Genomic DNA, 24,095 nt, shown 5'->3' on the forward strand with positions numbered 1-24,095 from the left:
TAAAAAAGAAGTACAATATTATCATTGGGTTTACAGCTGTGGACTGCTTCTGGCTTCAATATTCCTGCAGGATCAGGCAGATGTTGTGGCAAGGAGAGCTTCTGTCCAACTTTGGGAGGCCAGTTGTACACCCCTGCTTAGAGAAAGCCACCAGCCACATTATGTTTTTATTCCCCTCTAATTTAGACTATTAGAACTTTCTCTCTGTGGAATAGTTCCTTAGAAAACTAAGGGAATTGCTCACAGTGCAAAAGACAGTGGCCAAATTACTCCATGACGCATGCTTTATGGACCCTATTATGCCAACTGCACATCAGTTGATGCTCTGTATTAGGACTTAGCTAAACACTTTGGATCCAAGATATTTGAGCAATCTGCCTTCGCTGTTATAAACCTTTCTGGAATTATTTTTCCCCCTCTTTTCATTTGATGTCTTAATCTCTGCCTCCTTTCCAATGCTCCTCAATGACATATTTCTCATGCTTTCTGTCTTAAAGAACTCACTGAACCACACAATGCATGTTCTCTTTTTTCATACAGCAATGCATGTGGGAATGTTCTATTATTGCCTCTCACTTGTTAGCAGTAGAAAAAGGGAAATTATGTAATATGTTACTGAAGAGTAATATTTAATTATATTAATTTATATTTAATTACATTTAATGAAGATATAAGATTTAGAAGCAGAATCGCTTTTGGTTTAGATTTTTTTTTCTTTTCTGAAAAGCTTTATTTTTGCACCAGGTATTAAAAGAAATTTTTTATCCCTATAGATATATTGATTGTGTTTTGCTCTATTTTAAAATGCAGTTAAGAGATTTATATAATAACCGAGTATTCTACTTCACATAATAGCATATATCACCTGTCTCTTTCTACATGACACTTTTAAAAGCATCTTTTTATTAGAAACACAAACCAATACGCTCAAAGGGCTACAATAACTACTTTTAGACGATTTGTATTATCATTCCCTTCTTTATATTCTGACTCTAAGTAAGTTATTACTATGAATGGCATGAAAATGGCAACCTGTCACAATTGATTTTTTTCAATCTAAGTTTATGTATGTGTGTGTGTGTACACACACACACACACACTAAATAAAGGCAAAGTTTATAAAAGGAAATCTCAAGTTTCAGTTCATAATAACTGAGATGTCTTTTTAATAGCTCTTAGGAAGGTTATTGCTTGAGATTAGTAATTATTTGCATAGTTTTGAATGAAAAACTCCCAAAGAGGTTGAGATGTTCTTTATCAAGAATTAAATAATAATAGTATTCTGACTATAGGAGAGAACGTTACACGCTCATATTTAGGAATCAGAAATTCCACAGAACTAAAAAATATCCTAAGTTCTATCTCAAGTTTATTCAAGTATTCTCTGGCTGAGCCATATATTTAAATTAATATCTAAACCTCAATGCTGTAAGGATAAAACTCTAAAGGTGTTAATTCTGTATTGTCCCTCCTTCTGCATAGCTACCTCTCTAACCAAGGTTCAAAAGAATTCAAGGACTTTATTAAGAGTTAAAGTGCGATAGAATTTAATATTTTATTGTTGTTTGTATATTGTAGATTATGTTTGTTTGTATTTTTATACCCTGTATTTAGCTCTGGGAAGTCGGGGAGGGGGGAGGGGGAGGGGAGAGTTGGGGAGGTTTGGGGAGAGGGGAGGGGGTTGGGAGGGGTTTTGTATTTAAAAATGTACTGTAAAACTTTTCAATAAAAAAAAAGAATTCAAGGACTACAGTCTGGGATAATGTGCAACACTCAGCTGTTGGAATGGATTGAACTACATTGTCTTTGTGGGAACTATAGAGACAATGTTGTTCATCAGAAGATCTGGGACTATTATTTAATCCACATATGTACTCCCAGAAAAAATAATTTTACTTTCTGACACACTTTTTTGTTTCTGTATTGTTCCTGGATTCCCGGGTGGTAGATTCCAGGGCAAGGAACAAATAACAGCTGTGTTATTCCTGAACTGGTTGAACTGACAAATATTACCAATGCTCTCCCAAGAAAATTTTATATTTTGTAATCATCTCTATAAAAGACTATCCTTCTAGGCATCTAGAACTCATTTTAAAATAATGTATGGCAAATAGCCTGCTAATCTATGCAGAAAACAGTGATCATACCTCTATTGAAAGACCTATTTGTTTGTTTGTTTATTTGTATTTCATGTTTAGAAAGCACCCATCTCCTCACAGAGTGACTCTGGGTGGTATACAAATAGACATAAAAACGTAAAAGCTACATATAAATACCATAATAAAAACAGTTAAAAACAAGAAGAATTAAAATGAAAATTCAAAAGGCAGAGAAGGGGCTTCAGGATGCTAACCAGTTCCGTGGCTATGTGCTCCTCTGTAGGCCATAAGCAAATCAGCAGTCAGTTCTTCAAGCATTTCCTAAAGGCCAGGAAAGTGGGAGCCTGCCTCACCTTTGGAGAGAATGTTCCAAAGGGTGGGAACAACAGCAGAGAAGGCTTTCTTCCTAGACCCACCAGTCAAAATCCTTTAGCAAGTCTGCACCATACCTTCTTTGCCTGACAGAGTGGGACAGGTTGGTGTAATGGGGGAGCAATGACATCTCTGCAGGTAATCTGGCCTCATGCCATGCGGGGGTGTAAAGGTGATAACCATACCTTGAAGTGAATCTGGAAACAAACTGGCACCCAGTACAGCTCATGTAGGAGAGGTGTGACCTGTGCCATCCTTGGGCCACCCAAGATTGCTCGTGCAGTGCATTCTGTATCAGCTGAAGCTTACGGGTGCTTTTCAGGGATAGGCCCATGTAGAGCCCATTGCAATATAGTTCAGATGGGAGATGATCAGGGCATGAAATTATATTGGTTGCTAATTCTTTCCGAAGTTCAATCTAAGTGTTTGGCTTTTTCATTTAAAGCCATACAAAGCTGAGAGTTACTTAATACATAGAAACTGCTTAGACATTAAGAAAGGAAGAAGATGCCATTCTGAAAATATCATCATTCACTGAATTGTGCTTGATGGACATAGGAAAGAGTATTTACTGTTCTTAAGTTGTGAAAAAACATCCCATTTGGAATTCTATTCTCTCTATTTTTGGAACAGATATCAAGACTTTTCTCCAGTTTAAGTTATTGAAAAGTTTTGATTATATTTTTATTATTGATTATCTTAACTATGCTTTTCACTACCAAATGGCTGTATAGAGGAGAAAATTTATAGCTCAGAATTGAAATGAGGAGTCCTTGGTGTTCTCTAGGCTTAGCTGGTTTCAACAAGCCAACAAGGGAAGAAAAAGCCCAGAATCACCTCACTAGCAATCAATAACCAGATGAGCAAATTAGCACCAAGATTAAACAGTTACTGTTTACTATTTACCACCAGGATGATTCTCACCAACACAGCAAGCTACTACAGCAGGGGGGTCAAACTGCTGGCCCGCGGGCTGGATGCATCATAGCAAAACTGTGCGCACCCCATTGCTGGCAATGGCAAAAAAGTCATGATACTTTGCAACACATCACGTGACATTCCAGTTTGACACCCCTGCACTAGATTATAAAATGAGAACAAACTCCATTCACCAACTCATGATGTTACCTAAGTGGTAATATTATTTTCTGTTTTTTCTTTGCAACAGAGTGGCTCCTTAAAATACTTTACACATTGCTAGTATATAGCATATTTAAAAGAACATTTTATATTGAAGTTTTATTGTTGTGTGCAATGTTAATATATTAAATATAACAGGTGGTATATATTTTATATAGTACATTATCTATCACCTAACTACAAGCAGTCCTTGTTTAATCACAGCCTTGTTTAGCAACTGTTCAGTTACAATGATGAAAAAGTAACTGTAGGACAAATCCTCACATTCATGACTTTTGCAGGTTTCTAAAGACGAGAAAAGAAAAACTGAAAATCATAAGCACAATCACGATCCCAACTGTGCTTGCTAATCAAATCCTAGAATGCTGGCTTGTTTTTGTTTTTTGTTTTAATATGGAAAGGCAGTGTCATACAGATTATGTTGGACATAACATTTCAAAGCTTTCCTGTGGATTGGCCTTCAGTTTATGAAATGTTATCTTTCTTTTTACTGAGAAGAGGCAGATCTGCTCCTCCCACCTGGCTGTGATGTAATTTTCTCAACTCAGTAACATCAGGACACTAATAATACTTCACTCCAAATCTCTAGAAGATAGTTCGGTTTTATCTAAACACAAACTAAAGATCTTTGCAAAGCATCAGTGGCATAACTGTCATAGTGATGAACTACAGAAGACTAATTCCCAACCATTTCAATAGCTTACTTTTGCTTTTGGCAATAACTGCTACTGAAAGGTTCAGGTTTAGTAGCAGCCTGAAGCCTTTATTTCAATCTCAATCCCAGCTGACACAGAGAGAGCCAGTTCTGTGCTAAAAGACAGGTTAAGGATAGATCATCACGGAGAAAATCTATATAGTCGCTTGTAGTAAAAAAACAATTTGATGGAACATATGTCCGTATGTGTGCATGCCCATATCTAAGTTTGTATGTTTGTGTATGTATATGTATATGTAAATATATTCACACATGAATGCCCATGTCTCAAAGGTGCTGTTTTCTTCAGAAGGCAACTGGACTGTTTTTCCTTGAGGAAGAAGAAAACATTTCACTTCTCATCCAAGAAGCTTCAGCAGTTCTGATGGCGGAAGGATGGAAGGGTATGGAACACCTATATGTGCACATACCCCTTCAAATACCAACTCAGTGGCATTTGAAAGGCATGAGAAAGGGGGTTACCAATACAACAGTGTTTTTTTTTTAAAAAAGAGCTCTGATCTATGTGACAAAAATCCGATGAAGTAAAGAAGAATAGCAAGTCTATTTAAGATATGTTGTCACTGTCTCAATCCCTATAACAAGAACCTTCAAATAAAAAAGCAACAAAAAGTAGAGCCCTAATCATTTGTTTTCTATATCTTCCACAATATTTTTATGGCTTAAATCCTTAGCACCTTTTAATGCTCTTTCTATTGTTCGCAATCGCAATCTCTCTCTTTTTTCCCTGCCGTATTATTTCAGGCTACAGAGGAAGTTAATAGGCACAAAGCTTGTTTTCAATAATTCTACTGGATCTACAGCAGAAAAAGGACAATCATGAAATCATAACCCAGTTTGAACAACACAGGAGTAAACCTCATCATCAACAATTCTCTGAATATGCTTAGAAAAGCATCTTAGATTTTTAAAAGCCAGTTTTATTCATGGCTAAAAATAACAAAGCGCAACAAATATATTTTTAAAATGTATGTTCTTGTTTAGGAAACTATGTATTTCCCAGCTTACAAATGTGATCCTTACCTATAAAATAAAAACATGCATGCTGTTCTTTATGAAAAATAAAATCCACCAACACAGTTATCTGTTCTAATCCCTCTGCTATTAAGATCATAAATTGGAAGAGATTCCCAATATACTTCTTCTAGCAGTGGCAGAATATCAATGTTAAAAAACAAACAAAATATAAATTATCAGTATAGATAACATATACTAAGAAAATGTGGCAAAAAGAAAGATGGAGCATGCATGTACATGCACATAGCATCCATTGGCATCTCTTAAATTATTTCCTTGTTGCTGCGTGAACCCAAGAAGGAATTTAAAGAAGAGTTTTACTTCTTTAGATGGCTATTGCTGGTAGTATTTGACTGCCCACAGATAATCCAATCACTTTTTCTCCTTCAAATTCAGATTAATGCACTGACGTAAAATAGGTGACAATAAAAGGAACTTAATATTTTATTTAAGAGTTTAAATATGTTTTTAATAGGAAACGTTAGATAAAATAGTAGATATGTTTGCCTTCTTTCTATTAAATCTGAAACCAGCTTACCTTATTCTTTGGATTTGATGTGTTCATTACACTTCGAGTCTCTTTTCCAGTGTAAATAACAACACCAATTACTGTTCCTGGAACAAATATAAGAAAGAGTTATATGTGAATGTTAATCGTATGTGTAATAACTGAACATTTCAAAAGGAAAAAAAAATAACACAAGCCTGTTTCACTAACTAATGTAAAAGTTTCCCTTCAAGTTTTATGACACAAAAACTGGCTGGTCTGTGCATTTTCATTCATTGGATATCTAAAATAGAAGTATCTTTCATGCCAGCATTCTTCCTTTGGTGCACCAGACTTTAACACCAAAGTCATGAATATTAAAACTACTTTTTATTATTGGGTTGCACTAACAGAATCTTGTAAATTTGTATGTGCTTTTACCATCTCTGCCTTGATCTGAAAGAGAACTAGGAAGCCTCCAGTCTGAGAGACTTTCTCAAACTCTGTCCTTGCTTTGAGATGACATTTCTCTTATCTGACTGATGCTTTAGCTGCAGCTCTTCCTCCTCTTCCTCAAGGTTTTACTTACAGCTTATTAAAGTTGTCTTTAAAGCAGTCCCATGAGTACATTTTAGTAATAATGATTCTACATAATGCAACTGCATAATTTGACATGTTCCTGACATTTTGTTGAATGGGAATTTGCAACTCTCCTTGTGAAGCACAAAGGCCAGAAAACATCCAAGTATAAGAATTTCATTTCATTCTTATTCAGACTTAAAATGCTTTCAGATTATTCATATCAAAATTATCTACCATCATTTCTAATCTATCATTATGTAAAGCTAATGAAACAATGTAAGGACTTTTTGATGAATCAAAAGAAAACTTTTCCTGACTGTATATAGCTATTTACTTCATCATGCTGGTTAAAGAACATGGGAAATGTTCAACCTAATAATACTTTTTAAAAGCATAAAATTAGCATTTGGGAATATGGACAAGTATTAAGCAAGAAAGAACCTGAGTACTTTAAAAAAAGCTAGAGTTAAAAAAGGTGAATAAGAATGTGAAAACTGAAATACTGCTTTTTTCACATATTTCCAAACTTCGCATATATTTTTTTACCTGATGCAACAACAGTGCTTGCCCATAGTGTATTTTCTATGCTTAAGCTCTCATGAACAGTTGGATCACTGTCTTCCTGTAAAAAAAGAAAAAAGGATTCTAAAATTGTATTTCATAAGTATAGATTTATTTACAAATATGTATAAAAATATAAACTTCAGAATAATGACTCAGAACAGAAAAAATGCCTGTATGTTATCCAGACTTATAATAAAAGAGAAACAATAATTTCAGAAAAATGTATTGTATTGTATCAAATTGGTATAGCTGCCTATCTTACATTTGTGACTCTGAGTGCTTCAACTAATTTAAAAACACCAAATAATATAATAAAGAAACAAAATCCAAAAATCAGTAAAACTCAATAACCCCAATGTACTGACTCAGTGTCTGGAGCATGGTGTAGAACAGATTTTGGCTCAATTCTAACAAGACTTAGTGGCTGTGGCTATTTGGGGTTAATGTTGATTATTTGCTCAAGGGCCTGTTTTGTTTTGCTGATTTTGTTGTCTATTAGATTATTTTAGTCTGGGCTGTCTGTTTGATTTAAAGTTTTTTTGCTGCTTTTACACTACTTTTGTATGTCTCCCTGACTCCACATAGGGCGCAGGGCAGTTAATACATACATGCATACAAAGTAAGTATTGATAAGAATCTAAGAAATGTCTTTTATTGTGTTTTGTAAAATATTTTATAAAAACTCTTACTTATGGGATATTCCCAGCCAATTATATCAGGAATATTTTCAATATGTGCATATGAGGTATCTATTAGTTCCCCTATTCCCAAATCTGACTTCTGTAAAGCATGCTAATAGACACATCTTTAACACTGGCCTCCCTCACAGTCTGGAACATTCATTGTCATTAGAGTATCTGGTAACTGAAGTTCCTGAAGTTTCCAGACTCTGCTATAAAATAACAGACTTCTATGCAAGTATACAAGCATTAAACACACATTATCTGCAAATCATATCCACTGTTTGTAAAAAAAATGTATTTGGGAACTGGCACTGAGATGCTATTTTGTAAATTGAATATATTTTTCAGTGAAATTATAGGTTTACAGTAGTTTGCAATAAACACCTGGGGCAATGGGAATGAATTCTCCCACATAAAGAGAATGAACCTCTGAAATCCTGAGGAATTATGAACTTTTGAGCTTTAAACTAAATATTTAATTTAATTTAATTTAATTTAATAATTTAATTTGTATACCGCCCTTCTCCCGAAGGACTCAGGGCGGTGAACAGGGCAATACATAATAAAAAACAGGATACAAAAATTAAAAAGTAATTAAACAACAGTGCCCGTAATAAATTAATACATATTAAAAGTTAAAACCGATTTATAAAACCCAGCCCCATCCCATCAGACCAGGCCAGTTTGTTCAAAAAGAAAGGTTTTGAGATTGCGCCGGAAGGAGCGAAGGTCGGGGGCTGTCCGGAGCTCAACCGGCAAGCGGTTCCATAGGTCTGGCGCGCCCACAGAGAACGCTCTCCCCCTGGGGGCCACCAATCGACATTCCTTGATCGGAGGCACCCTGAGGAGGCCCTCTCTGTGGGAGCGCACTGGACGGAGGGAAGTTGACGCCGGCCGCAGGTGTTGCCGTAGGTAATCCGGACCCATGCCATGTAGGGCTTTGTAAGTCATCACTAACACCTTGAACCTCACCCGGAGAGCAACCGGCAGCCAATGCAGCTCGCGGAGCAAAGGTGTAGCATGGGAGTATCGGGAAGCCCCCAGCACAACTCGCGCGGCTGCATTCTGCACCAGTTGAAGTCTCCGAGTGGACTTCAAGGGCAGCCCCATGTAGAGAGCATTACAGTAGTCTAGACGAGAAGTCACGAGCGCATGAGTGACTGTACGCAAGGCATCCCGGTCTAGATAGGGTCGCAACTGGCGCATCAGGGGAACCTGGGCAAAGGCCCCCCTAGTCACAGCTCCAATGTGCTCTTCTAAAGAGAGCTGTGAATCTAGAAGGACCCCCAAGTTGCGCGCCCTATCTACGGGGGGTAATAGCTCACCCCCCATGGCCAGAGATGGAATAATCGGAATTTCCCGGGATGCCGGCACGAACAGCCACTCAGTCTTGTCAGGGTTGAGTCGAAGCCTGTTCCTCCCCATCCAGACCCGGACCGCCTCCAGGCAGCGGGACATCACGTCGAGGGCATCACTGGGGTGGTTTGGGGTCGAAATAAAAAGCTGGGTATCATCAGCATATTGATGATACCCAACTCCAAAAGCACGAATGATCTCACCCAGCGGCTTCATGTAGATGTTGAACAGGAGAGGCGAGAGAACCGATCCCTGAGGAACTCCACAAATGAGAGGTCTCAAGGTCGATCTCTGCCCCCCTGCCAACACTGACTGCGAACGTCCCAGAAGGTAGGAGGAGAACCACTGGAGAACTGTGCCTCCCACTCCTAACCCCCTGAGACGTCGCAGCAGCATACCATGGTCGATGGTATCAAAAGCCGCTGAGAGGTCTAAAAGGACTAGGACAGAGGAGCAGCCCCTGTCCCGAGCCCGCCAGAGATCATTCACCAGCGCGACCAATGCCGTCTCCGTGCTGTACCCGGGCCTGAAACCCGATTGGTACGGGTCTAGATAATCAGCTTCATCCAAGAACAAAGGGAGCTGTTGCGCCACCACGCTCTCAACAACCTTCGCCAGATTAAATATCACTTAATAAGGAAAATTTACACTCATAATAGTACAGTATAGTCCAACCTAATTAGAAAGTATCAGCCATGAAAATAAAATAATGATCCAGGATTTATGTATATTGTTAACACACTGGAAAAAGGAAAAAAAAACAAACAGTAAACTGAGCTTGCTACCCAATAGCAACTTTTATCTATAAAACTGTTGCCTGGTAGCTAAGAAGGAAGAAACTTGCTTTAATTTTGTCCTTCTCCTCCAACATCTCCTTATCAACAATATGTAATTTTTATTTAAAATTAAGGTAAAAATTCAAATGACAGTAGAAAAAAATCTGTAAGCATTCATGGGATCTGCTCTATTCCAGAGAAAAATAGTTTGTTAAAAAATTAAGGGAATTAGTAGCTGAAGCTCAACTATTTTTTCCCATTACAATTTTTCCACCTAACTCATTTCTGGAATCTGCATTGGACTAGAAGAGTGCTAAGAAAAAGAGTCTGCAGAAGCTAATGATTTATTTGGCAGGGCTGTGGTGTGGACAAGTGAAAAGATTAAACTATGCCTACTCTTCCTTCTCCTGAAATGCTAATAAGCATAAACAGTGCATTTAAAAAGAATATCTGCATGTGTAGCCACAGCATGTGAATCAGAAACTGCATTTAGCCATTTACATGAGCATGCCTTTACTAAACTAGCAATGCATACAAAGAAGCCTGCTGGGTAAATAGCCTCTTACTAAAGGGAAGCATCTGCTTTTCCCTGATCTTAACTAATTATGATAACAAGTTTTCTTTTAATATTCTTTTACGTATTTGAAAAATATCAATGCATTTTCCAGTTGTAGTATGATGTATAGGCATTGCTTGAAACTTGATTGTGATCTGAATTGTGCAGCTTTTATAAAAAAAACCCGTAGGTTCTTATCTGGAATACATTTGCAAATCCTATTCTCCTTGAATAGCTTTTATTTTGTTGTGAACCATCATGAAAATATGGATGAGTCTATAGAAGAAAAAAATGCCACTTCAATATTTATTTCTAGCCCATATCCTACATAGCTCTCATCTCTAAAATTGCCATAATTTTTGAAGTGTTTCCCATGCATAAGAAGATCAAGTATAATGGCATAGTATCAAACTGGAGAGCAATGCTGTACTGCTGCAGGCGTCCTTCTTCTGTCTTCTCACCGTGGATACCCTCTGCTTGTATGGAGGGGCGGCGGTGACGATTTCACCGGCTGGAAACTCGATCAGGAGCTGGGACTGTTGTCAGCTGGCAGGCGCCGTTTTCAGCGGCGCGGAGCCCTCCCTCTCCTTCTGGATGGCGGCGGTGGCTTTTTGGCCCGGACATCGACCTCGGTTTTTGCCCTGCCGTGGTGGACTTGTTGGGGGATGCCTGCTTTATTAAACTACTGCCGGGAATGCCTTTTGCTCGCCGCTGTAACATCGTCTGGACTAGCGGGCGGGCGCTTGTGGGAGAGGATATGCTGATGATACCCAACTTTTTCTCTCCACCCCGAACCAACCCAGTGATGCCCTCGCCATGATGTCCCGTTGCCTGGAGGAGGTCCAGGTCTGGATGGGGAGAAACAGGCTTCGTCTCAATCCTGCCAAGACTGAGTGGCTGTGCATATCGGCATCTCGGGTTAACCAGACTATTCCACCTTTAACGATGGGGGGCGAGGTGTTACCCCCCGTTGATAGGGCTAGCAACTTGGGCGTCCTCCTGGATTCGCGGCTCAATTTTGAAGATCATATAGGAGCCTGGTGCGCCAGGGGGGCTTTTGCCCAGGTTCACCTGGTGAGCCAGTTGCGGCCCTACCTGGACCGAGATGCCCTACGCACAGTCACTCATGCGCTTGTGACCTCCCGTTTAGACTACTGCAACGCTCTCTAAATGAGGCTGCCCTTGAGGACCACTCGGAGGCTTCAGCTGGTGCAGAATGCGGCCGCGCAAGTTGTGATGGGGGTTTCTCGATACTCCCATGTAACACCTCTACTCCGCGAGCTGCATTGGCTTCCGGTTGCCCTCCAGGTGAGATTCAAGGTGCTGGTGATGACCTATAAAGCCCTAAATGGCTTTGGTCCGGGATATCTGAGGGAACACCTGCTGCCAGCATCAAGTTCCCTTCTTCCAGTGCGCTCCCACAGGGACGGTCTTCTCAGGGTGCCGCCGGTAAAAGATTGCTGGCGGATAACACCCAGGGGGAGGGCCTTTTCAGTGGGTGCGCCTGCCCTCTGGAACCAGCTGCCCGTGGAGCTTAGGACTGCCCCCGACCTTCGTTCATTTCGCCGGGACCTGAAGACCAGGCTCTTCGAGCTCTCTGGCCCAGGCTGAGAATTTTAATTTTAATTGGGGTTTTTACTTTTGTTCAGGGATTGATTTAATCTTTTTAAATTGTTTTTTAACTTTTGTATTCCTTGTTTTAAATACCCTGTAAACCGCCCTGAGTCCTTCGGGAAAGGGCGGTATATAAATCCAATAAAATAAATAAATAAATAAACTACACTAAATGCTCACATTATGACTATTCAGAGACATAATTAACTTTAAAAGCATTTTCTTCCTGCAATCATTAATTAAGACAAATGAATACAGCAAGAGTGAGTACTTACAGTAACTACTTACCCGTGTAAAGGTACCTTCAAAGCTATGAATATCCATTTGAGGCTTTTGTGCATAAACATACGCATTGATTGAAAACAGGTCCTAGAATACAGAATTTTAAAAATATCTATGTATGTTAATGATAAATCAATAAAGCCTCAATTTCTCTATCCCTCACATCTAGTTTATCATGCTTGTATAGAAACAATAAAGCAGAAATTGGAGAATGGAAGTTATTGTACACTATCCAGAGTTAGTATGAGTTGGGCTGAGTAGTCTGAGTTTTCTTAATTATCTATCTTATAAATCTTGAATGAATGAATGAATGCTTGAATGAATAAATCTAGAAAGTAATAACCACATAATGTGCTCTAAAGTTTCAACTCCCATGCCCAGCAAAACATCTACATTTTAAGACTCTTCTAAAAAACTAGCAGGGCTGGGGACAATTTAATCTCAGGTAGAACATATGCCACATAACAGTATTGGCAAGGAAAGGTCCCACATAATGGGCTCCACAAGATGAATACTACCAGTCTAGTTATATAGTCCAGGACCTGAGGGGCAGAGGGGATTGCTGCACAGTATGAAGGTTGGTATAATAGCAGCAGTCCCAACTGATTCTTGGACCCCAATCTAATAAACAGAGTTACACAATCAGTCCTCTGATTGTCTCCAGAGTATCTTCGATAACAATGGCTATCTCTTTGCTGCCCTGGAGTCTCAACAGGTGCCACACCCAAAACTCAGGTGGGCACATCTTTGAGCAGGGAGATTCCTCCCTCAATGTCCATCCAGGGTTCAGTAATGTATACCAGATGGCAGTTTTATTGCAGGCTAACCTGGCATTCAGCAGCAACAGTCAAAAGCCAGGTTGGATGAAGGGGTTGGATACAGGGGACTGAAACACAACACTAGTAAAAGACATGTATTTCCCAAGTATGATCTGCCTCTTGCCATACCTTACCTGTTCTCGTTCTCTCTCTCTCTCTCACACACACACACACAGACACAGACACACACAGACACACACACACACACACACACACACGAGGGCCCACCTACAGGCTAAGGAGTGCCATCTGCATCTCCTACTAAATACAGCCTGTGAATTAGAAATTCTGCCCCTCATGCATATTCTGTATGCTCCTAATTGCAGCTTCTCTTAATCTCAAGTTTTTGACATTTCCAACACCAAGCCCCCAACCTAATATAACCTCATATCAGATTATTATCACCACTGAAGGAGGGAACAAAGGCAATTCAGTGAACCTTGGATTTAGTAGGCCTTGATGGAATGAACTCCAGATGCCAGAAATGAAAGTACCATTGTGTCATTTTTGTAATAATGTTTCTTTATTCATTTAGTTGATTTCAATACCTGCCCATCTCAACAAGTGACTCTGGGAGGCATACATCATAAAACATAAAAACAAGTTAAGACGGTACAAAATAAATATGCAGGGCACCAGGTAAAACTGTTACTATGGATGGTTAATACAATGGGGCTTTAACACACTAATTGGCCAAATGTGTGTGTGAGGTTGTCTTTTACTGATTTAAAGGAATAGTGTGAGTAATGTAACTGGTACTATAACTAATATCTGTGGTTCTCTACAACATTATACATATGGTTGACAAATGGGAGTCTTCAAGGCTGATGCTTCTTTAGACTCAGAACTGGCAGCCTTTTAACATTTACTGGTTAGAAAAGATGAATAGAAAAGACACCCCTCCCCCCAAAAAAATAAGACCTGGTGCCTCTTTTGGAGGCAAACAAAAAAAAAAAGAAAAAAAGTCTGGGTCTTATTTTCGGGGAAACACAATATAAATGGCTGGCATCTTCACAAGAATTTACAACTTCTCTCTAAGGCACCACAATTAGAGACTATGATGCCTGATCCTGCAAGAATGACATTTACATAAGGAGGTGTTCAAAGTTAAAGCAGTATGATTGCTTGTAGAAATGTGGAATGAACAAGACCAATCTCATGTATGGATCTAAAAAAATATTTATTAAATTTGTATTCTGCCCATCTGCTCTACAAGGTGACTCTGGGCAGCATAAAAACAAAAACTTATGAAGCTGAAATAATATGAAATTGCTATGGTAGTTGAAGAAAATCTGAAATATGTATGCATAGGAGAATGCACAATGTATATGGGAGTTCATACCAATAGTCTAAGCTCCAAGTTTCCAAATCGAGACCCTAAATGTGTCATCTGCAGAGATCACGATGAAGAACATGATATTCAATAATTTCTTAACAGTGTTTTTTATGGTCTAGCTTCCTTGAAAAAGTCTATAAAATTATTTCTAGCTAATTCGGATGTTTAATTTTCAACACTTTAGAATATATTGTTATGTTTACAGCCTTAATATTTCTAAGCCTTTACTCATGAGATTATTTATGAAAGCTGTGTTGCATAACAATGCATTTTATTAGGCTGTTATTATGTTTTATATTTACATTTAGTAAACACAGATGTAGACAAGTGGTTTTCCTGTGCCCACACAGTAAATGGCTAGCTGCATTTATTCTCTATGCCAGCAAGTATATCCAGCAAGTAGGTATCTTTATCTAGGGACAGATTTCAACATGAAATTTCCTCACTGCACCTGAAGAGTCATCAGGGATTACAAGAGCAGTACTCACCTAAGGATCTGCAACGGTGCATCCTTCTGCAGTCCCTCTCCCTTTTTAAATAGGGATATAGAAATATAGAGCTTCCCTGCCTATATCATGGATCATTTATTTAATATAGACAGTGCTACAAGGATAGTATGCTCAAAGATACCTGGATCAGGGCAAATATATGCCTATCTGAAGTATCTTGTAACAGCAATGCATAAGAGCCTGATTAAAAGTGGTATGACAGCTAAGTAAGCAAATGTATTGGTATGTGTTCCATTTAATTTTAAAAGAATGTAACTCTAACCTCACTTTTCATTTCAGTTTCTGATTAATTATGTATACGAGATTATCCAACTATTTTTATTCATATTTTAAGGGCACAAATCATATTTCAACATCTTCCACTACAAATCAGCTGTTCTAATGCTAAATTATCAACCATTTATTGTAAGCTTTCACACAAGCTTCCATTCAATGCATTCTTGTTCTCCAAAGTTAGTTTTCATCAGCCTCTTGAGAAATAATTCATATGAACCTAATACACATGCGGTATCCTATATCTGCATCATTCATTTCTTCTCAATCTGTTATCACCTACAATTTAGATAATCCAGGCTATTATGTGCTTTATTGTTCACAGAAAAATAGGAGTCTCAGTACGGCAGAAAACTAATACCACACACATACTCATAATACAATAAATACTATTAATGAAGTGAGCCAAGCACGAAAGTTTTCTTTCTTTAGACTCCACACTTTGCAAAAATTGTTCATCTGGGAGCAAATAAGACGATTTAAACATGTCTTTTATCTGAAAAATAAATATTCAGTGCTCAAAATTGTCTCAAGAACAAAAAGAATGCTATTTTGATCTATAAAAATTAGGTACGTGCCAAAAGCACTCATGGCAAATTAAAAATTACAACTAAATTTAAAATAAATTAATTATTGCCCTCTACTGATTTTATATTTCCATTTTAAGGTCATTTATACTTACACTATGAAATCTTTAAAATAGTGTTGATTATTTTGTATTTCCCCTTTATATGAGCCAGAAATGCATATATTTGTATGGAAATACTAAGATTTTCTATGTATGGGGAATTAACAACACTTTATATTACAAGTATATACAATTTTAACCATGATTTTCTAATTGCTTATAACTAAGATGAACAATCTCAGCAAAATATTTTGCAAGGATACACCTAAGTATTTCCATAGGTCCTGAAACAATTAAAAGATGGTACAATAATAACACTGTTTTCCTTCCTTCTAAAATAATAATTTAGAAATCACTCTGGAGTTATCAATAATGTAGAAAAACCTCCTCTATTAGGTCAAGGGCAACATTTGTTCACCTTACTTAAAGATCATTAAAATACATCCTTAATCATAACATGTAGTTCATTACAAATAAAATTGCTTCTGGTTCAATAAAACTAATTAAATGTAAATGGTATTGTTTACTGCTTTATGGATCTTTTGATATAAATCAGCAAGTCACTATTTATTGAAAATTACAGTGACCTCATTGCTGCTAATAAATTTACTTGATCACTTAGACCAAAGAAGCCTATTCAAGAATATGCACAGTGTAGAAAAACACTACTGCGCGTATAACTATGAAACCAAGAAACCTAACCTGGGTGTTACAGTTCTTACAGCTCAGGCATCATTAAATGACTTGTTGAAATTTTAATTCTCTGATCGCATTAAGTGGTTTGGGAAGACAAGAAAATCTGTACTGATCATCTTTGATGGTGTCATCTGTTCTTTAAGAAAGCTCTAAAGTTTTGCCTGTTTATTTATTCCAGGAACCACTGAAGATAAAGTTGCAGTCTTACACTGATGATAGAATTGACAGCTATGATAATACAAGAGACATTTGGAAATGAATGACAATTACCAGCAGCATATTAACTACAGTACAGTATAGTCCTACTGCTAAATCCAACACAATTCTTTTTTTCTCTTTTAAACATTATTTTATATATTGTTTGTTTTTATTGTTGTTGGTTTTATATATTTTGCAGTCTTTATAAGTTGAATACTCTTTGGTTCCACCTTTTCTGCTTTAATCTGTTTAGCAGAAATCTTTTTTATTTTGTTCAAATAATTTATGTAAAAGAAACCAAGTTTTTTTTACTAATTTAAATCCACATCAATTTATTAATAAAATGAAATGTTATCCTATGAACTAGAGCTATATGCTGGTTACTGACATTAAACATTAAGCTGAATTTCAACACTGTGATTTAAATGCTGCCCAAAAGCAATGTCTTCTAACCTGAAAAAAACTACTTAGTAATCTGACATATTATTACTTCTCAATGAAAAGGAAAAGAACTCTATTACCGGTCAGAATAGAGTTGCCAAAATAACCATTGAATATATATTTTATTTAAATTATTAATCTTCATTTTTGTTGGCATTCATTCATTAAACATTCATTAAATAGCTTTTTACCACTGAAAACTGAAATGATTTATTTGGTTATATGGTAGTATTCATTTGTTTAAATCATAATGTTTTCATTTTCTACAACCTGCATTAGTAAAACGGATGACAGATTTTGAGCGTAGTAGTATTATGAAAAAAGATGTACAAGAATACAATAAGCAAAAATTAGGAAAGAAGGATAAGCTTGAAGGATCTCCTCAGCCATTTTAGTAGCAGCCCAGCAGGTGGCATTCAAGAATTACTGTAAAACAGGAATCATCCATTCTTTTTTATATTCTAACCACAAAATCCTTACAAATGTTGATAATGTGGAAGATATTTGACAAGCTATTAAATATCAGTGACTATTTCCAAGATATCTACAGATTGTCAGGATCTGTAGTACTCAATGTAGTAGGATTTAATGAAAATCCACAATTTGATTTTCTGGAATGTAAATTGCTGTTGCCATTCTCTTTACTCATTTATTTGGTGCATTTTTTGTTATTGTGAAGATGATAAAAAGCAGTCATAACATATAGTGATAAGCTGACCAATATTCGGATCCTAAGACTTCCTAAGAAATGCAGTTCTGTCTAGCACTATTCCCACTTTCCTATAATGCCTGCCTTCTAAGAGTCTTCACAAAACAACAGTGTCCCCAGCAAGCCATGTGGATACAAAAATTGTATGCATGTGATGATGTCATGATACAAATTCTAGGCTTACATTCTTACATCCCAACATCTGAGGCAAATAAGTTGTGGAAATCTCCTAATTTAATTAAGGGTAGGGCGTCCCTTCCAGCCAAACTGCAGATAATAAAACCAGGAGCAATGAAATCATAAATACACAACAAAAATCCATCTACCATTTGCATATGTGTTAAATGCATCGAACCCAGAGAAGTGTGAAATTTACACAGATACCAAGATCTGGTTTGTATTTTCTAACCACTGTCACATGAAATGGAAGATAATGAGACCATGGATAACAAGGACCATCCATACTTAGAAAACTATAGTCACAGAAGATAAATGAGAATGCTGTATTTCCAAGTAGCTTCTGTTTAAGAGAAACCTTTCTTTAGGAAATTAGCCATTGAAATTCCTGAGTCCATTTTCTCTTTAGACACATTTCCCAATTTTCTGTTCCATGCTCTCCATATCAGGACCAACACATACTAAGGGTGGAATCTGAAGGACTATCCTTTAGTTTTAGACTAACTGATGAAAATATCTATTGGACTTTTGGGTGCTTTTCTTTGAACATCTGTGTTTCTTTTACTTTCAAAATTAATCACGTAGCATGTCAGGGATATTGTTTTGAATTAACAGTTCAAAGCACCATGGACAGATGTAGCATCTTGCACAAGTTGTGGTTCCTGGGTCATTAAAAATATGTGTATCCCAGTTCACCGTATGGTTCAGTGGCTTATAACTACAAGAACAGCCGTTATTTATAAAACAAGAATTTGTTTTATGCAAAGCAAATTATTATATTCTGTATATAGAATCATATTCTATGTTCCTGTGAAAAATACTTTTTTGGTAAACAATGTCAGTACCAAACAATTTATTTTTAAAAAATTGCCCTATCTTTATTATATTTATATAAAACAAATTAATAAAAAAAATCTCAGAATGGGTTTACATTAAAACAGATCAAATGCATTAAAGGAAAAAAAACAACCCTTTGCCTACATACCTAAATTAAACAATACATCTATTAAGAAAAATTAAAATTTAGTAAAGCTCACAGTATCACTAAAAGACCAGTTTTATCACTGTCTTATTTAACTTTCTGAATATAACTAAAGTGGCATACAGTAATGAAAATACCCTAACGAAATGATTGCACCATGGATGTTATAGCTATGTATTAACAAATATGTGCAACTTGATTTATAGCTTGTATGTTCTCCAAAATTCAAACACCCAGAGAGTACTCCCTCCTTCATTTTTCCATAAAACAAGCACCTTGGCTGAGAGATGACTGGCCCCAAATCATCTAGTTAGCTCTGAAAGGTTTGTACTGGTTTCCAGTTATTTCTTGGGCCTAATTTTAAAATTGTAGTATTAATGCCACCATTTATATGTCTTTATAATATAACAATTATATTTTGATGTAATTTTTAAAGTTTTGATTTAGTGTATGTATTAATCATCCTGGACTGAGGATTTGAAGGTAATATTATTAAAACAATAAATAAAAAATATTACATTCCCATTTACAAAATTGAGATAAACAGTAATAATTAAAAAGATCTGGAAAAAAATATTAAAAGCACTTTCTTTACTTGGTGCCTACACGTGACTCTCTGAAGAACACATTCCATGATGAGCAAATCAAGAAAAGATTCACAGTAGTCGTCCATCTCTGCTCATTTGGCAGCAATCCTTTCCCCATGTCCCCAAAGATCTAAGGGTTTAATTTGTCATATATGGGAAGAGGTCTTGGTGTTAATATTTGGATTCAAAACTGAACAAGGGTGTTGAATTAGGTGTGAATGCACTTACCATACCTGTCAGCAGTGACAGGATGTAATCACATCTCTCTCTACAACAAACAAATATTCTCCAAGAAGCACATGGGAAAAATGCAAGCCTAGAAAGATGAATGGCTTTTTTTAAGGGTCTAACATGTGTCTGTGCTGGATTTGAAAGAAACTTTTCACTTGAGTTCCAAGTACTGCATGCCTCCAGAAAGATATAAGCTTTTGAGAAATTGACTGGAGTCATTTAAAAATATTTGGAATGGGCCCTTAAATTTGTCTAACAAATACAGTTATAAAAAATAATAAAATGAGTGAACAGTCCACAGATATTCTGAAGAAATTCTGAAGCTATATCTTAAGAGCCCTTCAATCTCACTACAGGGAGTGCAGAATTATTAGGCAAGTTGTATTTTTGAGGATTAATTTTATTATTGAACAACAACCATGTTCTCAATGAACCCAAAAAACTCATTAATATCAAAGCTGAATATTTTTGGAAGTAGTTTTTAGTTTGTTTTTAGTTATAGCTATTTTAGGGGGATATCTGTGTGTGCAGGTGACTATTACTGTGCATAATTATTAGGCAACTTAACAAAAAACAAATATATACCCATTTCAATTATTTATTTTTACCAGTGAAACCAATATAACATCTCAACATTCACAAATATACATTTCTGTCATTCAAAAACATAACAAAAACAAATCAGTGACCAATATAGCCACCTTTCTTTGCAAGGACACTCAAAAGCCTGCCATCCATGGATTCTGTCAGTGTTTTGATCTGTTCACCATCAACATTGCGTGCAGCAGCAACCACAGCCTCCCAGACACTGTTCAGAGACGTGTACTGTTTTCCCTCCTTGTAAATCTCACATTTGATGATGGACCACAGGTTCTCAATGGGGTTCAGATCAGGTGAACAAGGAGGCCATGTCATTAGATTTCCTTCTTTTATACCCTTTCTTGCCAGCCACGCTGTGGAGTACTTGGACGCGTGTGATGGAGCATTGTCCTGCATGAAAATCATGTTTTTCTTGAAGGATGCAGACTTCTTCCTGTACCACTGCTTGAAGAAGGTGTCTTCCAGAAACTGGCAGTAGGACTGGGAGTTGAGCTTGACTCCATCCTCAACCCGAAAAGGCCCCACAAGCTCATCTTTGATGATACCAGCCCAAACCAGTACTCCACCTCCACCTTGCTGGCGTCTGAGTCGGACTGGAGCTCTCTGCCCTTTACCAATCCAGCCACGGGCCCATCCATCTGGCCCATCAAGACTCACTCTCATTTCATCAGTCCATAAAACCTTAGAAAAATCAGTCTTGAGATATTTCTTGGCCCAGTCTTGACGTTTCAGCTTGTGTGTCTTGTTCAGTGGTGGTCGTCTTTCAGCCTTTCTTACCTTGGCCATGTCTCTGAGTATTGCACACCTTGTGCTTTTGGGCACTCCAGTGATGTTGCAGCTCTGAAATATGGCCAAACTGGTGGCAAGTGGCATCTTGGCAGCTGCACGCTTGACTTTTCTCAGTTCATGGGCAGTTATTTTGCGCCTTGGTTTCTCCACACGCTTCTTGCGACCCTGTTGACTATTTTGAATGAAACGCTTGATTGTTCGATGATCACGCTTCAGAGGCTTTGCAATTTTAAGAGTGCTGCATCCCTCTGCAAGATATCTCACTATTTTTGACTTTTCTGAGCCTGTCAAGTCCTTCTTTTGACCCATTTTGCCAAAGGAAAGGAAGTTGCCTAATAATTATGCACACCTGATACAGGGTGTTGATGTCATTAGACCACACCCCTTCTCATTACAGAGATGCACATCACCTAATATGCTTAATTGGTAGTAGGCTTTCGAGCCTATACAGCTTGGAGTAAGACAACATGCATAAAGAGGATGATGTGGTCAAAATACTCATTTGCCTAATAATTCTGCACTCCCTGTATGTTACTCTTTTAAAGTTTTGAAATATTTATTGATTTCAGGTGTTTGATATTATATATGTTGATTAAAAAAGAATTTCAAAACAAATAATTATTTAACTGCAATGAAAGGACTAAAATGTTGAACCATAATGCTTACCCCTAAAGCTGGTAATCTCTGTGTGCAACTAACAGCAACTTTTAGTTTCCAGTCTGTCTCTCCATCCAGCTGATCAGTTCGAATAAAACAGGAACCTTAAAATTGCAAAAACCAAAACAAAACCCCAAGAACATTACATATTTTAGATTCCACTAAAATAGAAACTGAGCTAAGCTATGATTTTTTTTTTATTGAAGTCTCCTACAATTCTATCACTGTTAATTCTGGTAGAGCATAAGACATAAAGAAAAAAAAATCCTATAGACAGTTTTACTAGTACTGTTGTTTCAAATTTAAAAAACATTTCTATTTTTAAAAAGACGGAGTACAGTCCGTACAAAATAATGAACTTCTAGAACATACAGTGCAAGCGTTTTTCAGTCAGTTATTGAAACTGAATACATTGTAAATAAGTATAAGACAACATGAGAACATTAGACTCCTGTAGTATATTCTAATCAACAGTCTATTCTCCATCATACTTTGCAGATACAAGGCACTTCATGGTTCTCTTTACCCTTCCTGTCAATGACTGCTCTCATCCATCAATTTCATTTAGAATTATGCTATAGATCAATGCAGTTCAAGACCAGTGTGGCTCCTCTGAATGGTTGACTGCACATATATTCATTTAATAGAGCTCACACTATGACATGTATCGGCGAGCCCCATTTCCTCTCCACTTCAGCAGTTAATTTCATCAATAACTTATCTCATAGTCCGTTTCCCTTTTATCCAGAAAAAGAGACTAGTTTGTGCCAACTCAGCTTTCAATACTGATCACTACAGCAAAACCTTAACAATAAAATGTCCCCCTACCCAGACATTTTGAAATCATTCTTCAGCACCATTGGCAAAAGACTTTTTAACGTACATGATAAACTAATTCTTAAGTTTGCATAATGAAGTTTAAAGAGCATAAAATTATATAGGCAATACTAAAGATTATGAGAAGTAACTCGTGCCAAAAGCATTTACTCTTATTTTCTTTTACTTATAATTTACATAAAGTTTATTCTTATTTAGTAATAGAACAGACCCACTGACATCAACAGAATATCACTCCTATTTAAGTTTAGTGTTTAAAAAGCATTAAACTGCGAATCAATCCACAATTTCCACATTATATTTTATCACTGTATCCACTGTCAAACTGTACTAGCTAATCAAGTTTCTTAGTGACAACATTTTTATGTATAACAAGTTCTATTGTATATCAATCTTTAGATTTAGAAATGTCAGAAAAATGTGATTTTTTTTCTCATTGTTTTTTACCCGAGGCTTTGGGGAACTATATTTTCAAACAGTTAACAATGAAATTTGGATTCTAAAAGGTTTACAGCACAATGAGGTATTTGTTGGCCTGACTGTTTCTGTGTATTCTACAGAATTGGTGGAAATTAGTATGTATTCAAAAATAAACTACTGCCCAGAATTAAGTCATACCACTATATGCATTATTATATTATTGCAATTTTTTTAAAGCTGTTATTGTTATGTTATTGCTGTAACATTCCACATACATTTAATTACAATAATACTACATCAGTGATTACTCCTAACCCTTATCAATGCCAACTAGCTTTTTAATTTTCTGGTATTAATCAGTGCAAAAGCAATTTTGTAAATAAGCTCACAAAAGTTCTGAGCTTACAAAAGTATTAGCAACCTGTCTGCTGAGCCATTTATGAGATTTTAAAGTCGTTTTGGAAAAAAAGACACATTTTCCTTGCAGCCACTCATAGCTGTTCGGGGGGAGATGGCGAGGTTCTAACTCACCCAAACTGAACTTGTACTCAATATGGCATATGTGTTTATAATAAATTGTGCCCAAACTTGCTGGTGAAGTTATTTCTTTCCAGCTACTTTTCTGTCATCTGAACCTGGATTTATAGCTGGTGACCAGAATGCAGCAAAATAATCTACGTAAGAATAATCTCTAAGTATTAGTATCTTAAAGCCATCTGGGTGCCAATTAACAAATCCGAATTACAAAAAGTCCAAATGCCACAATTTCCTCTTAACCTAACTGGAGCTGAAATTTAAATGGAGTTGTTTTACACTTTTCACTGGCATTTTCCCTTTCCAAAAAGAAAAATCAACAACTCAACCCAATGAACATTTACTCAGAATAAGTCCCAAGTTCTTCTGTAAGATGTGAATGAGTTAAGACCACAGCCCCATCATTAGTCTAACTTATTGGGCCACACCT

The 24,095-nt window shown here is 36.9% G+C and overlaps 1 protein-coding gene across 2 annotated transcripts in view; it reads right to left on the reverse strand.

The window, feature by feature from the left end:
* ATP9B (ATPase phospholipid transporting 9B (putative)) overlaps positions 1 to 24,095 on the reverse strand; it is a 162,260-nt gene that overhangs the window by 75,051 nt on the left and 63,114 nt on the right. For both annotated transcript variants that reach the window (XM_081324421.1, XM_081324422.1), the window contains exons 8-11: positions 21,884 to 21,978; positions 12,250 to 12,330; positions 6,959 to 7,034; positions 5,882 to 5,958 (exon numbers count right to left, since the gene is read on the reverse strand). In XM_081324421.1, coding sequence (XP_081180547.1) covers positions 5,882 to 5,958; positions 6,959 to 7,034; positions 12,250 to 12,330; positions 21,884 to 21,978 — 329 coding nt within the window. The remainder of the gene's footprint in view (positions 1 to 5,881; positions 5,959 to 6,958; positions 7,035 to 12,249; positions 12,331 to 21,883; positions 21,979 to 24,095) is intronic.

The sequence above is a fragment of the Vipera berus genome (assembly GCF_964194415.1).
Source record: "Vipera berus genome assembly, chromosome: 3".
NCBI lineage: Eukaryota > Metazoa > Chordata > Lepidosauria > Squamata > Viperidae > Vipera > Vipera berus.